Source organism: Gopherus flavomarginatus, chromosome 7 (assembly GCF_025201925.1).
Source record: "Gopherus flavomarginatus isolate rGopFla2 chromosome 7, rGopFla2.mat.asm, whole genome shotgun sequence".
NCBI lineage: Eukaryota > Metazoa > Chordata > Testudines > Testudinidae > Gopherus > Gopherus flavomarginatus.
The window spans coordinates 91,890,024-91,907,298 of NC_066623.1; the positions used below are offsets into that span (position 1 = coordinate 91,890,024).

Below are 17,275 nucleotides of genomic sequence, written 5' to 3' on the forward strand. Positions count from 1 at the left end.
TTTAGCATACTGTTTGATTATAAATAAAAGATTTATTTTAAAGTAACATTTAATACCACATGCACAAATTCCAGATATCTCTCAAGACAGCAGATATTGCTTTGAACAGCAAGTGCACATGAGATGAAACTTCGTAGGTAAACCATTACTGTACTTCTGCTGAAAGAGACAATGCTTCCTCTTCCTTTTTCAGAAAGCAGTCGACTGATGAGCAGACTTGAAGAAAAACCTCTTCTGGTGTTCCTTCTGCATGTATCTATTAAAACAAAATATATGTTAGATAGAAATGATGTTGTGAACACACCAGCCTATGCTGATTAAGTTGTAACAATTTAAATAACCCATGTTTTCTAAATAATTGATCCAAAGGGCTCAGAGCAGTACTAATTCTGGGTTATTGGATTTGGGATTGGATTTATAAACATTCTGCTTAAGATAACCTACTGTAGTGTCTGCAGCTTCTGTAAATGCTGAACTGGAAAACAGCATATTCATTTGTATGCTTCCACTAGATTACATGTGGCGGTTTTGTAGGTTGTGCAAGTGTACATTGATCTTTATGCAGAGTCCTTTGAAGTTTAAAATATAACATCTTTGATATATGGAAAAGACTAAAAATTTTGGGATTCCTATTGTAACACTATTTTATGTTAAACATAAACTCAATAAAATAGCACCGTTTAATACTGGTTAAAAAAAAAGTCACTAGTCTGTCTTGTTTACTGTTTTCTTGTCATTTGAAGTGTCACTGAATATAATCCTATGATCTAAGGGCTTTCAGGCAACAGCTCCCAACCTAGCTTGTCAGTTTTGAGTTTTTTGTATTTCAAGCTTTGTGAATTTGTTCCAGTTTTTTCATGACCTTTGGGCAGTGCATGTTCTGCAGTGGGCACTGCTTTTGTTCTGGTCCATTGCTCGCTTTCTTCAAAACAGATGATAAGTCCGAGTTTTTCTCTTTAGCTTGAGTTCTTCACAGATTCTGCTTTGACCAAATTTTCTCCTGGCTGTTAGATTAAAACTGCTTCCTATGCTGTGAAATAAATACCAGTGTTCTGGCTGTGGGGAACAGAGTTTACAGATAGTAATTGTTCTGTGTATTATATGGGAAACGTGTTGATCAATACAGCTTATTTATTTTCATTATGAATCGATTTTCTTCATTTGTATTTAGTGTCAGATGCTTTTCTTTATTCTGCATTTCATCTTTGGCCTATTAAAACCATTCATACACCTTTCTAAATTTTTATATTTTATATTCCAGAAATATCTGCAAATTGGATCTGCAATACAATCTATCATGTTTATTACCATGATAAATAATGGCTTCATCTATGCAGTGAAACAGAATTTGATGTCTAAACCAAAGTTTCAATCTCTAATTCAATTATTTTTTTCCAAAGTATGAAACTCTACACTGTGTGCACATAAAATAGATATTTTAGAGTAGCAGAATTTCAGTGCAAGAAAAACTCCTTGTAGAAATTTTTTTATTTCTCACATTTTTTAAATACACCATTAGCTGCCCATTCAGGGCTCTAGGTGCCTATCCCATAATTTTAAAATCACTAAATAAACAAAGGCCTGTCCATAACTAGAGCCATTTCAGCACATTCCCTCCTCAACCGCCTCAGAGAAGAGAGGGAAAGGATGTGTTTTGCAATGTGCCCAAAGTAGGGTGACCAGATGACCTGATTTTATAGGGACCGTCCCGATTTTGGGGTCTTTTTCTTATATAGGCTCCTATTACCCCCACTCCCATCCTGATTTTTCACACTTGCTGTCTGGTCACCCTAGCCCAAAGGTTAACAACTCTGGATTCTGGTGGATCCGAGGGGGGTAGGGTGAGGTGGGGGCTAAGTTCTAAAAAGGATACCCTGCAGCCTGTCTCCTACTCTCCCTCCTACCCATTGAAACAAGTGAGGTGACAATATCCATCGCTGTAGTACTGATGAGCCAGTGCATGGGACAGCAGAACTATTGCCCACAACTACACTCTGGGTTCTCTTACAAGTATAAGAACAGATACACTCGGGAAAGGATCCATCCACCCCATTTGTGTTCACAAACAAACCAATTAAATCTCATGGCAACCGTATTGAAGGCTGCAGACAAAGAATCAGCATTAGCGTAGAACCTCAAAGATAGGAACCCCAGAGTTACGGGCTTACTGGTCAACTGGACACCTTGTGGAACCAGAAATAATCAATCAGGCACTAGCAGAGACAAAAAAAACCCAGCAAGTACTGTACTGCCTTGGGGCTTTAGCCCTGGGGCTCAGGGCTTTGGCGTGGGGTTTGGGCTACAGCTGCAGGGTGGAGGGGTCAGAGCTCTGGGTTGGGGAGGAGGGGGAGCTCGGGGCTTCTGACCCTCAGGAGCACTGGGGCTCAGAGTTTTAGACACGGAGTGAGCACTGGGACTTGGGGTTTCAGCCCCACAGCTCTGTTCCTGGCTTTTGACACATGGGTGGGTCCTGGGACTCAGGGCTTTGCTACGGGGGAAGTGCTGGTTTCAGCCCCAGCACTCCCCTCATGACTAAAGCCCCGAGCCCCGGTGTGCCTCCACCCCGGCAGAAACTGGAAGTGGTGGGGGAGGAGTGGAGCTGTAGGGACCCCCGGCACCCTCTGTGAGGCAGAAGCCCCAACCACAGGTCTAAAGCCCAGAACGCTGACACCCCGAGGGCCAGAAGCCCCCACCCACATGGCTGCAGCCCCAGTCCCCCAGTGGCTGAAATCCATAATGTCTTGTTCAGAGTTAGGGAACGTTTCAGATTTATGAACAACCTCCATTCCCGAGATGTCTGTAACTCTGAGATTCTACTGTATCTTCATCTATTGCCGGGAGGAGGTTAGCAGATGCATCCAGTGTAGTTGGCTTGCTACTGCCTTCTGGGGCTATGTCTACACTGCAATAAAAGATCCACTGCTGGCCCAGGTCAGTTGACTTGGGTTCGCAGGACTTTGCCATGGGGCTAACATTTGTAATGCAGATGTTTGGGCTCGGGCTGTAGCCTGGGCTCTGAAAGCTTGTGAGAGGGATGGATCTCAGAGCCCAGGCTCCAGCTTGAGCCCAAAAATCTGCACTGCAGCCTGAACCCCATAAGCCTTTGTCAATTGACTCAGGCTCTGAGACTCAGCGCTGCAGGTTTTTTACTGCAGTGTAGACCTACCCTCAATGACTCTTCCTAATAATGGGAGAGAGAACACAGGCCAATAGCCAGACTGTCAGCATCAAGAGTTGGTTTCCTGAACATGGCGTTTGCAATACTTTAAGAGCGGCTGAAATCTATCCACTCAATGGGAAACACTGACAATTTTGGCCAACAATGGGCCCAGTACCACCACCACCAGTCTTCACCAGACATGAAAGGAAAAGGTTCAACGCGCAGAATATAGCACAAAGTTATCCCAGCACCTGTATAATCTCAGCGAGCAGCACTAGCTGAAAGAGAAGTTTGTCCCTTCAAGTGTACGATGGACCCTGCAAGCTAAGAATTTACAAATGGTACGGTAAGTTCAAGACTTTGTGTCCTCTGTTATGGTGCATCAGATTGGAAATTCCACTGCAGGTTTAGATAACTTCCAACATGGAGGGTTTTAGTGTGAAGTCTGAAAATCAAAAATACACTCAGCCCTATAGTCCTTGTGTTTATTTTGGTATTATTTTCAGTTTATTTTATACTTTCCCCAAATTTTTATTTCATTGCATGACTTTGTATTGAAAATAGATCATTTGAAATTGCCACAGAGGAAGCTGGAGCTTTTGACTATAAAAACAAGACCATGTGGGGACACTTAAGGTACCTAGGAAGGCAGTTAGCATTGTGGGATAAGCATATTTAGTTGGATGTTTTGTTAAAATGCTCACCAATTAAATTATAGTTAATGTTAACACTTATATTCCCAGGACTGGGGTTACAGAATTACAATCTCATTGAGAATGATGGTGCAGATCATACTTCTCTGAACTAGTTACTCAGGCTGTCTGCAAACATAGAGGCTTAGCTACATGGGAAGTTATCACAGAATGAGCTAGGGTGGAAATTTAAAGCACCCTAGCTATTCAGCACAAACTCCCCACTCATTCCACACTAAAAGTGACTTTTGTGGTTTAGTGGACTAAGCTACACACAAAAAGGGTCATTCTTCGGCTTGGTTTACACATAAATGTTTTATTGGCATCTATTGGTCATGCTAACAAAACCCCCAATATAGACACAGTTATGCTGGTGGAAGAGTGCTTCTGTCCTCAGGACTAACATTACTCAGAGGTGTGATGTTCCTATGCTGGGACTTTAGTCTGTCTGTATGCTAGGGGGCTATGCCAGCATAGGCTCTGTAGGGTAGACATGGCCCTAATGTAGAATGTGTCCACATGAGGAGCTACAGCAGAATTGCTATTGCACTCTACACTCACACCCTAGCTTATTCCATGCTAACCTCCTGTGTAAACAAGCATAAGTAAACTGTGCTGCACTGGTTTCCATTCATTTCACATTTTAAAGAACTGTCTCCTATGACCACATTACCCATAATTGTCAGTTATTGTTTCTTGCACCTCTCTCAGAAGCAGTTGAGAAACAACAGAGTTTCCACTCCCAGGGGGTCACAAGGTAATCAGGAGGGTTGAGGTGTTATATTTTATTACAAGCTAAAGCAAAAAAAAAAAATCTCGCTTCCCCACATATCCTTACCCTTCAGATTCAAGTATTCTCTGCCAACCTTTAGACACATACGCTGCTACATGGGAGTATCACTGTTATCACTGATTCAGTCTCTGTAAAAGAGTAACACACGTAGGGATCACAGAAATGTGTTACTTCAAACCAGGGTTCATCCACCTGAAAAGTTTAATAAACACTCTTCTAAAGCATATAGTGTTGGCTGCTATCAGAGATTGGACAATCCTACACTCAATGGCAATTTCTATGAATAATTGTGGGGGAGTTTGTAATAACTATGCAAAAAGTCTGCATTAAGTAACTAAAAGTTTCTTTTACTGCTCCTTAACCAGCACATGCCTTAACTACTTTTCAGAGCTGTTATTAAAAGTAGAAGGGAAAAAACTGACATCTTGTAGGCTAAACTTCAGGCTGATGTGACTTGAAATAGGGAAGTTTTATGACTCCCTGAAAATCCACTGGGCCAGGATGCTTACATTATTTGCTAAGTGTACACTCCTTTTGTTTAGCTGTCTATTTGAACATGAAGTTTCCTAGGAATACACCTACACAGCTACTGTAAACCAGGTTGGGATCTTGCTTGATTGCCTATGCATTGCTTTTAATATTACTTATTAAACTCCTACGTACCGACAATAAACGAAGCTTTAAAGGATGAGTCAGATGTTAGGAATAATCAGAATTTGTCTTTCTCAGTAAAAAGCATAACTACTGAATAAGCCACTATTACATTGACATTGAGCCTGATTTTTAAAAGTATTTAGGGACCTGAAGATCCAGATAGATGCCTAGTGGGATTTCCAAAAGCACCTATGTGCCTCACTCCCCTGGAAATCAGTGGGGGTGAGGCACATAGGCACTTTTGAAAATCCCACTAGGCTAGGCTGACTAGACAGCAAGTGTAATAGTGAGGCACTGCTTAGGCAAGTAGTAGATTTCACACCTGAATCTCTAGGCTACAGCCCCAGTACACCCTCCAACCCCCAGCAGTGCTTCCCATGTCTACACTGCTATTTTTAGCAATGCAGTGTCCAGGGCCGGCGCTTCCATTTAGGCAACCTAGGCAGTTGCCTAGGGCACCAGGATTTGGGGGAGAGGCAATTTGGCGGCGGGGGGTCCTTCCGTGCTCCGGGTCTTCGGAGGCAATTCTGCGGCAGGTCCTTCACTCGCTCCGGGACCAGCCGCTGAAGTGCCCCGAAGACCGGGAGCGCGGAAGGACCCCCCCCCACCGCAGAATTGCCGCCAACCAGGAGTGCGGAAGGACCCCTGCCTAGGGTGCCAAAAACCCAGGCACCGCTCCTGGCAGTGTCCTGCTGCCAGAGACTTTCCCTGCCACAGTGAAAGGCTCCAGCAACAGGGGAAGACTCTAGCAGGGCAGAGGCAGCACGGAAAGGTTCTGGCAGAGGGGCGGAGGGGGACCTCCAGCAGCTATCCTGCCTCTGGAGCCTGTCCTCACTGCCTCCCGCCCCGCCAGAGCCTTTCACTGCCATGTGTAACTACACACCACAGTGACAAGCATGGATGTAGCCGACCTTTCAATGCAGCAGGTAGCTACACAGGTAGTGACTGTACTGTACACGCTGCTGTAAGGGTAGAATAGCCTGTAATCTTTAGGCACCCAAATACAATTAGAAATCTGACCCATACTCTGCTTCACTTAACCATTATGCCATGAAAGACAACTTATAATTCCTAGCCTCAAAAACTCTGTCCCTGTGGATAACTGTGTTCAATGGCTATAAGAGTGAAATATATTTCAGTTTCATAATTTGATTTTGTACTAGAAAAAAAAATCAGCATTTGCTATAAAATCTTTTAGCCTACAAACCCCATATGCCGCAGTTCTGCTGAGATGCAGCCTGCCCAAAATTGTGCCTTTGTGCCTTTCTAAAAGAAGCACCTAATTTGTTTTAGTGGAGTTGAATTCACATATGGCTGTCACATATAATAAATATGAGTATGGTTCCATAAGTTTGTTCTTGCACCTGGGATTGATTTTTGCCATGAATTTTCCTATTTTAACTAAACCTTGACTTTTGCATTTTTTGCTAAGAATTTTTTTTGTTTTTCTATTTTTCTGCCATAACAAGCAGCTACCGCAAAATGACATAGTTCAATAGTTAATTGCAAATTGAGATCGTCTTTCTGTAAGTAAAATAGTGCGGTGTCTTTGTATTTTTGAAAAACAACACTAAAGAGTATGAATGCTTCTGTATTAAGGAAGTTACAGTCTTTGTTCCTTTCAAAAGTACTTTCTGCCCTTTCATGTAGGATAGGAATGATCTGTAAAAACAATCTGTAGTAGTTGTTATCAGCTGGTAGATGCAGTGCATCACACATGGTAGGGATCACAGAGAACTGAATTGCCCCCCAAACCAAGATTTTAAATTCCTTAAATGGAAAAAACTTCTGTCCCACCGTTACAGTCACTTTGATGCCCAGAATAGGGTTTGGAAGCTCTCTGCTCAAATGGAAAATGTGCAGATTAGAAACAAACAAACAAACCCCAAATCCCTTCAATTCTATCCCCTTTATTCCGTCTGATTAGATTTCCTTTGAAACTGCACACTACCTGTGCCTCTGCTCAGCTGAGCTTTTGAAAGGTTCACTATCATTTATTCCTGTCAGGTTCACAGACAGCGGGAAACATTTGCATATTAAGATTCCAATTCTTTTGTTGGGTGTAGCGCCTTAGCTGCTGAATAGAAGCAGTTAGTTATCTTTTGTTCAAAGAGTGACTTCAAACGGAGACCTGACCTGCTGCCACAGTAATCTGACACTGCCAAATCATCATTTCAAGAATCCTATTGACTGCAGTGGCAATTAGGTCAGACTCCAGAGGTTCATGGGCTCTATAAGGTCCTTAAAGCTCCTTCCATGTATATTCTAACAGTAAATCAAATGCAGTTAATGAGCAACCTAAGGTTTGATGATTGGGCTCTTTATAAAACAAGTGCCCTCACTTGATGGTCCACATCCCTACCTTCTCCACCTAACTGATATTTAACTGGCACCCTTGCTGGCCAAAGATTACATGAGCCAGGAGAGTGATCTGTCACCCACTAATAGAGGGCCATTCCCATGTATCATGGTGCTATACAGCAGTAGGGAAAGCGACTCTTCAGAACAACGACTAACAATTCTAGCCCACAAAGAAAACATTTTCAATTTAGACTTAAACTAATAAACAGGGTGAGCAACATTCATATCCTTTGCCAGAGTGACCTAAAGAGGGGCAAAATACAAAGTATTTGGAAAACGTACACGCAGGAGGTAGAGAAAACAGTAAGAAACCATTGCTAGGATGTGATAATGTGTGTGTCTGTTCCTTTCACCAGGATGCTGTGCAGGACCATAAGCACTAATAAAACCAAGACAAGGGAGAAAGAGAGACTATCAAGGGGAGTGACAAATGATCTAGACCGTGGTCTATACTACGAGTTTAAGTCAAATTTAGCAGCATTCGATTGATTTAACCCTGCACCAGTCCACACGACAAAGCCATTTTTGTTGACTTAAAGGGCTCTTAAAATCGATTTCCGTACTCCTACCAGACAAGGGGATTAGCACCAAAATCGACCGTACTGGGTCGAATTTGGGGTAGTGTAGATGCAATTTGATGGTATTGGCCTCTGGGAGCTATCTCAGAGTGCTCCATTATGACCGCTCTGGACAGCACTCTCAATTCAGATGCACTGGCCAGGTAGACAGCCAGTGCGTCTGGCCCCACAAATTTTTAAATTTCATTTCCTATTTGGCCAGTGTGGCGAGCTGATCAGCACTGGTGACCATGCAGAGCTCACCAGCACAGGTGACCCTGGAGTCCCAGAATCGCAAAAGAGCTCCAGAATGGACCAAACAGGAGGTACTGCATCTGATCGCTGTATGGGAAGACGAATCCATGTTATCCGAACTCCATTCCAAAAAACAAAATGCTGAAACATTTGAAAAAATCTCCAAGGGTATGAAGGACAGAGGTTACAACAGGGACCCACAGCAGTGCCACATGAAGCCTACCAAAGGACCAGAGAGGCAAATGGCCGCTCTGGGTCAGAGCCCCAGACCTGCCGCTTCTATGATGAGTTGAATGCCATTCTAGGGGTTGCCCCTACAACTACCCCACCTCTGTGCTTCCCTCCTCTCTAACCCTTCCCAGGCTACCTTGGCAGTTATCCCCCCATTTGTGTGACAAATTAATAAAGAATGCATGAATTTGAAACAATAGTGACTATATTGCCTCTTCAAGAGGATATCAAAGGTGAGAGGGGAGGGCAGTTGGCTTACAGGGAACTAGAGTGAACCAAGAGGGCAGGTTTTCATCAAGGAGAAACAAACGGAACTTTCAAACTGTAGCCAGGCCAGTCATGAAACTGGTTTTCAAAGCTTCTCTGATGCACAGCGTGCCCTGCTGTGCTCTTCTAACCACCCTGGTGTCTGGCTGCGCATAATCAGCATCCAGGTGATTTGTCTCAACCTCCCACCCCACCATAAACATCTCCCCCTTACTCTCACAGATATTGTGGACCCCACACAGCAAGCAGTAATAATAATGGGAATATTGGTTTCATTGAGGTCTAACTGAGTCAGTAAACAGCGCCAGCGTGCTTTTAAACATCCAAAGGCACATTCTACCACCACTATGCACTTGCTCAGCCTATAGCTGAATTGCTTTTACTACTGTCAGGGCTTCATGAGCCATGGGAGCAAGGGCTAGGTGTGACCGCGCAGTGCTGCTGACTGGGAGAGCAGCCTGAGGCAGAAGCCTGCAGCTGGCATGATATTCCAGGCAGGACTGAATCTCCATTAGACGAAACTTAAAGGAAAGAATGACCTGGAGTCATTCCCATTTTTGTCCAGGTGCCCCTGACCAACTTCACTGAGGCCGACCAGGAGCACCCATGTCTGCCCAGGCACTCCCCCAACCATCCTAACTGAGGTCGTCCAGGAGCACCCATGTCTGCCCAGGCGCTCCCCAACCATCTTAACTGAGGTCGTCCAGGAGCACCCATGGGATGACGATGACAGCTAGTAGTCGTATTGTACCGTCTGCCATCTGCAAGGCAAGGCAAGGGGAGGCTGCTGTGTAGCACCGCAGTACCGCGTCTGCCAGCAGCACCCAGGAGACATACCGTGACAGTGAGCTGACCAGGCTCCACGCTTGCTGTGGTACGTCATCTGCATGGGTAACCCAGGAAAAAAGGTGAGAAATGATTTTTTGTTGTTGTTTTCATGGGGGAGGGAGGCTGACGCCATGTACCCAGAACCACCTATGACAGTGATTTTGCCCCATCATGCATTGGAGGCTCAACCCAGAATTCCAATGGACAGTGCAGACTGTGGGAACTCTGGGATAGCTACCACAGTGCAACGCTCTGAAAGTTGATGCTAGCTCGGTACTGTGGACTCACACCAACAACTTAATGTGCTTAGTGGGGACACACACAATTGACTGCATCAAATCGATTTCTAAAAAATCTATTTCTATTAAATTGACCTAATTTCGTAGTGTAGACAAACCCTGAATGCATTTTTGGGTGGAGTGAAAGCTATGGATACAGTTAATGGCTGAGGCTGTCAAGAAGCCTGTTGTTTGTTTATGTTGATTTCCTACCCACAACAAGTTTGCACCCTCCCTGGACAATAACCAGCTTGGCAAGGTAGGGATGGAACATAAAGTAGATGACTGAGCAGGTGGCAGTGACTGGCACACAACTTGTTTATTTTTTTTGAATGCCCACCATTACTACATTAAGGGGGCAGAGGGCACTTGGCTTTATTATGTGACTGATACAGTCATCTATGGGCGATACAGAAGACCGCGTGGCCTAATTGTTCAGTGGAAGAGAGGACTTTTTTTTAAAACAAAATTAAACACACAGAAATATAGCAAACAGATTCCTGACTCTGAACCAAGTAAACAAGACATTATAACCAGAGACTAGGGAGACAGTACTGGGCAGTCAGTAAGCCATTTCAGAATACAAAAGGAAAGTTTTGAACCTGCTCATGTGTAAACGTCAGAAAGCTGAAATGCACCCATCTCTCCTCTCACTTAGGCTGAAACACATCCCTGGGCCCAGGGGTGAGGCACCAAGCAAGGCCATTCTAGGCCTTGTGTGCCAAGGTGAATTTCTCCCGTGCACATGAAGCCCCCTCCAGTTCCTGACTGAAGAGCTGGTGAGCTGCAAAGGGCAGGGGAGCTTGCACTGCCACTGCCCTGCGCTGTACCCGTTCTGTGGATAAATGAGGGGACTCAGTTGCCAGGGCTGCCAATCTGACCCCTTGTCTCAGCATTAAATTCACTTACAAATGTTGAAATCAAATAAAAATAGAGTCTTCTCTTTGACAAGCCAATTGACAACTCTGTCTTTTTGCTCTATGCCAAAGCAAAGGCTGGCTCTTTTAGAAGTGCTGTATGCTTATGCTCCTGAAAGCTGTGACGTGGAACACTTGGATTGAAGTAAAATTGCTAATCTCCCTGCAGGTAAAAGCATGATCAGTATTTGGTCATGTACTGGGGCAGGCTGCATTTAAAAATAAAGACAACTGTGATTTTCAAAGCAGCCTAAGGGAGCTGGGTGGGATTTGAGCCCCTTAAAAACCTTTTCAAATCCCATCCTATGCCCTTTTAAATCCTTCCCAATTCCTCAAAATAGGGTTTGTCAGATTTAAAGGGGCATAAGCTTTGTGTGGGCTCTCAGCACAACAGTGAATTTCATCTGTTGGGAGCATGGGCCTCAGCAGGAGGGGTTTCCCAGCATTAGTGAGGTGGAGCAGGACTTGCGTCACCTTTAAGTCCCAATACACTGGCCAGAAACCATCCCTCTTTCCTGCACAGAGCGCCCTTCTAATGGCTCCTCCCCACCTAGGAATGAACTAAATTCCTAAGGGTGAAAACGTGAATTATGTTTAAAATAAGAAGCATGTATACTAAATACGTATTTTGAAATGCTTTTACATAAAGACTCTATCCCGTACACATAGCTAGATCCATAAAGTAACGAAGCATGTGACAAATTCCTTGATTTAGAATACAAGGAAATTGTGATCAGAAGTAGTGTTGGATTTTTCTATTTTTCACCTGACTTCCACTCCACTTCTCTATTTCAGAGAGCACACGAGTGTGCCAGTGATGATATCAATTATGCCGTTTCCACTCAAGACTGCCTCTGCCTTCTGGGCAGAAGACCCTAGCCCTGCCACAGAGCAGCACACAGCAGTCTGAATAATATGTTGTAACTTGCTATAAGTGAGAAAGCAACGCCCCTGCCCTCCAAATTGCAAATTTCCCCTCCACCAGTGATATTCAAACTTCAGTGGTTCAGGAGCAATCAACATTACCCCAAAGAACCACAGCAGTGTGAATTCAGTGTTTCATTTACTATATATTATTCTCCTAGCAAAACGATTGACCAAGTATTATTATTTTATCCACTACGATTTGTTGTTCACATAATACAGGGGTGGCCAAACCTCTGGTCTTGAGCCGCATGTGGCTCTTTTACAGTTAAAGCGCAGCTCATGGAGCCCCTCACTCCACTCACCAAACTGGGGTGGGGGGAGTTCAGGCTTCTGCCCTTCAGGGATGCGGGGGGGGTCTCAGGTGGAAATGACATCATTGATATCATCACTGGCCCTCTCCTGGGTGCAGAGGCCCAAGGTGGAACTGGACAATGTAATTTACTTCCCAATGCCAGCAAGAATGAATCTGGCTCCAGGTCATAGATTCATAGATTCATAGACTCTAGGACTGGAAGGGACCTCGAGAGGTCATCGAATCCAGTCCCCTGCCCTCATGGCAGGACCAAATACTGTCTAGACCATCCCTAATAGACATTTATCTAACCTACTCTTAAATATCTCCAGAGATGGAGATTCCACAACTTCCCTAGGCAATTTGTTCCAGTGTTTAACTACCCTGACAGTTAAGAACTTTTTCCTAATGTCCAACCTAAATCTCCCTTGCTGCAGTTTAAGCCCATTGCTTCTTGTTCTATCATTGGAGGCTAAGGTGAACAAGTTTTCTCCCTCCTCCTGATGACACCCTTTAAGATACCTGAAAACTGCTATCATGTCCCCTCTCAGTCTTCTCTTTTCCAAACTAAACAAACCCAATTCCTTCAGCCTTCCTTCATAGGTCATGTTCTCAAGACCTTTAATCATTCTCGTTGCTCTTCTCTGGACCCTCTCCAATTTCTCCACATCTTTCTTGAAATGTGGTGCCCAGAACTGGACACAATACTCCAGTTGAGGCCTAACCAGCGCAGAGTAAAGCGGAAGAATGACTTCTCGTGTCTTGTTTACAACACACCTGTTAATGCATCCCAAAATCACGTTTGCTTTTTTTGCAACAGTATCACACTGTTGACTCATATTAAGCTTGTGGTCCATTATGACCCCTAGATCTCTTTCTGCCATACTCCTTCCTAGACAGTCTCTTCCCATTCTGTATGTGTGAAACTGATTGTTCCTTCCTAAGTGGAGCACTTTGCATTTATCTTTATTAAACTTCATCCTATTTACCTCAGACCATTTCTCCAATTTGTCCAGATCATTTTGAATTTTGACCCTGTCCTCCAAAGCAGTTGCAATCCCTCCCAGTTTGGTATCGTCCGCAAACTTAATAAGCGTACTTTCTATGCCAACATCTAAATCGTTGATGAAGATATTGAGCAGAGCCGGTTCCAAAACAGACCCCTGCGGAACCCCACTTGTTATACCTTTCCAGCAGGATTGGGAGCCATTAATAATTACTCTCTGAGTACGGTCATCCAGCCAGTTATGCACCCACCTTATAGTAGCCCCATCTAAATTGTACTTTCCTAGTTTATCTATAAGAATATCATGCGAGACCGTATCAAATGCCTTACTAAGACCACGGCACAAATGAGTGACTGGGGAACCCTGGGTCATGCATGGTTTGGAACTTCTTTCTGTCCTGCTGTAAGGAGATCTGTGAATGGTGGGGTGGGGTGACCACTGTATACAGGATTGCAAGACAGCTTAGTACATCAATCAGTAAACATATATTTGTTTTCCTTTGGCAGCTCTACAAAGTGCTGCTTATTCATTCTTTTTACTTGAACTAAAGTCATGCTTTGTGTTACTCCATGAGGGTCAGATCCTCAGCAAGCGTAAAAAGAGGTGGCTCTGTTGAAATTAGTGGTCCTATGCCATTTACACCAGCTGAAGATCTGTTGCTAACCGTCTATGTAAACCTGGTGTGGAGGTTTGTGTTTAGTTCTGCACAGGAGGGAGGTTTAGGTGTCACACTAAGGTGGATATGCTGCCCTTGGTGACCATGCAGAGAAGTATACACAAATTTTTTTTAATAAAAACTTTTAATAGGAGAAGATGCTTTGGTTTGTGGTGCTGCATGGTATTCTAGGTGAATCTGCCTTTTTATGCTTTAAAATTGTTTTCCAGACGTCAGAAATTTGATTGCAGAAATTGCATAATGCAGGCTGCTCCACTGAGTGTTTGAAAGTAACAGTGTATTTTACAGAGACTATTTGAAGTTGCCAATGCCAGTCCTGTGTGCAGGAGAAAATAAGTCAAGCAAGAGAAAGGCGAGATCAGATCAGAATATGAGCAGCTCCATGGGAGGCTGGCAGGAATTGAGCACAGTTTATAAATGGCCTTTCCATCACTAATCCTGAAACACTATTCACATAATGGAAGAGGATTAATTCAAAAGTTAAGCAATTTACCTTGCATAACTGTGTCTTCTTTTCATAATATGCAATCATGGGCTCGGTTGCTTGGTAGTATGTATCAATTCGTTTCATGACAGCTTCGGCATCATCAGTGCACTGACTCCTCTTCAAAAGGCGACTGCTCATGGTCTCAGTGGAGCAGTCCAGGTAGAGCACAAGTTTTGGCTCCCCAATCTACGGAAGCAGAGAAACAATAATTAGTCCAAATGCTGGGCTGGAAAAATCTGGTTTTGTTTATTAACCCAGCTTTTTTCAGATAACTGTAAAACACAAGCTAGCTGATTAGTCATATAATTAAAACAAGACCAACTCTCTTCAGCAAACAAGTTATTCAATTAATTTAGCCCCTCTTCTATTTGTGATTTGCCGGCAAACGGATTATTATTAACAAATAGTCATGTTATACAGCAGCACCCAGAGGCCTCAATCGGGACGAGGGCCTTACTGTGCTAGGCAAACACATACAAAGATACAGGCCTTGCCCTAAAGTAATTACAAGCTAAGACCCAGACTTGGGCTTTGAGAATTTGTTTGCTCTTTGCAATTATCTGACAAATGCTTTATGCAAACACACTCCAGCTTCTGGCGTGCCCACTGTAGGTATTCAGTATTTGCTGGTCAAGCTTTGTGACTAATCACATGGTATTGTTTTTAACTCCATGACTGGATAACTATAACTTGGATAGTTTCACGTGCAAATAGGTGGTTTCACATGAACATGTTTAATTGCATGCAAATAAAAGAACTATACATAAACATACATAATCTTGTGCATGAATGTTCCCAAATGTTTATGTAAACAAAACCCTGCCTGAACAGCAATTACACAGTCAATAAAAGGTTTTAGGAATGCAATCCAATATATTTCACGGCATTTACTCAAACAAATGTTCATAGGTACTTTATCACAGTATTTGCCCGGGTCTAATTGAGATGTAACTCTCCATCCCTATGGCTCTAGTATGAACAGAGAGATGTGTTATATCACTCTGATTTATGCAGAGATGAATTGTTTCTAACTCATATAAGAAGAAACCTAGCATTGCGTGCTTCTCAAACTGTGGGGCTGCCTTCCTTGGGGAGGCTTTGACCTTTTCCAAGGGAGGCGCAAGTGAATCAAGGCAAAATTAAACAGGTTTTTGTGGGTTTTTTTTTTCATTCTTGGGACATGGTAAAGACAGGTAATTTCTGAATTAAATAGAAGAGTATATTATATGCATTTACTTGTTCCCAGCTGAAAAAGAACCTGTAAATATAAGGGCGGCGGGGGGAACCAGGCAGGTTGCACTGTTCCCATGTTATAAAATATCTTGTGTGTCTGTATGTGCATCAGATCCTTACAAAAATTCTGAGGATGATTCACAGTAATTAACTTTAAAGGGCCATCATGGATGTTTCTCTATATGTTGGGTTAAGAAAGCAGCAGTGCACTTTATCCTGCAGCCTGCTCAGTCAAAAATGCCCATTGACACTGAATTTTGTCTGAGCAAGAACTGTAGGACTGAGCCTAGTACGTGATAAGCTGCATGGAGATAATAAAATCATAAAAATGTGCAGCCCATTGCGCTGATGCACGCAAGTAAACCTAAACCATCCTTGACAGGTGTTTGTCCAACTTGTTTTTAAAAACCTCCAGTGACGGAGATTCTATAAGCTCCCTTGGAAGCCTACTTCAGAATTTAACTGAACTTATAGTTAGAAAGTTTTTGCTAATATCTAACATAAATCTCCTGTGCTAAAAAATTATCACATTACTTCTTGTCCTGCCTTCAATGGACATGGAGAACAATTGATCACTGTCCTCTTTATAACAGCTCTTAACATATTTGAAAGCTGTTATCAGGTCACACCTTTGTCTTTTTTTTCTCTCTCCAGACTAAACATGCCCAGTTTTTTTAACTTTTCCTAAAAAGTCAGATTTTCTAAATCTCTTACCACTTACGTTGCTCTCCTCTAGCCTAAGTATGGTGCCCAATACTGGACACGATACTCCAGTTGAGGCCTTCCCAGTGCTGAGTAGAGTGGGACAGTTAACTCCCATGTCTTACGTACAATGCTCCTGTTAATACACCCCAGAATATTACCCTTTTTTGCAACTGCATCACATTGTTCACTCATATTCAGTTGTGATCCACTATAACTCCTGGATCCTTTTCTCTGCAGTATTACTGCCTAGCAGGGCCGGCGCTTCCATTTAGGCAACCTAGGCGGTCGCCTAGGGCACCAGGATTTGGGAGGGCAGCATTTTGCTGCCCTCGGCAGCAATTCAGCGGCGGGGGGTCCTTCCACGCTCTGGGTCATCGGCGGCAATTCTGCGGCGGGTCCTTCACTTGCTCCGGGACCCGCCGCCGAAGTGCCCCGAAGACCAGGAGCGCGGAAGGACCCCCCCGCCGCAGAATTGCCACCAATGACCGGGAGTACGGAAGGACCCCCGCCTAGGGCACCAAAAACCCTGGTGCCGCTCCTGCTGCTTAGCCAAGTTATTCCCCACTTCGTATGTGTGCATTTCATTTTCCTTTCTAAGTGTAGTATTTCTATACTGAATTTCATCTTGTTGATTTCAGACCAATTCTCCCATTTGTCAAGGTTGTTTTGAATTCTAATTCTGTTCTCCAAAGTGCTTGCAATCTCTCTAGCATGGCACTATCTGTAAATTCTTAAGTGTACTCTCTTCTCCATTACCTAATTCATTAATGAAAATATTCTATAGTACCAGACCCAAGACAGACCCCTGTGTGAACCCACTAGATACATCCTTCCAGTTTGACAGCAAACCACTGCTGAACCACTCTTTGAGTATTATCCTTCAACCAACTGTGCATCCATTTTATAGTAATTTAATCTAGACCACATTTTCCTAGTTTGCTTATGAGAATCCCAT

General features: G+C 43.5%; 1 protein-coding gene across 1 annotated transcript in view; it reads right to left on the minus strand.

Annotated features, from left to right (window-relative positions):
* AK5 (adenylate kinase 5) overlaps positions 1-17,275 on the minus strand; it is a 149,878-nt gene continuing 132,603 nt past the window's right edge. The window contains exons 13-14 of the mRNA XM_050961884.1: positions 14,389-14,568; positions 1-256 (exon numbers count right to left, since the gene is read on the minus strand). Of these exons, the coding sequence (XP_050817841.1) occupies positions 146-256; positions 14,389-14,568 (291 nt within the window). The 3' untranslated portion in view covers positions 1-145. The remainder of the gene's footprint in view (positions 257-14,388; positions 14,569-17,275) is intronic.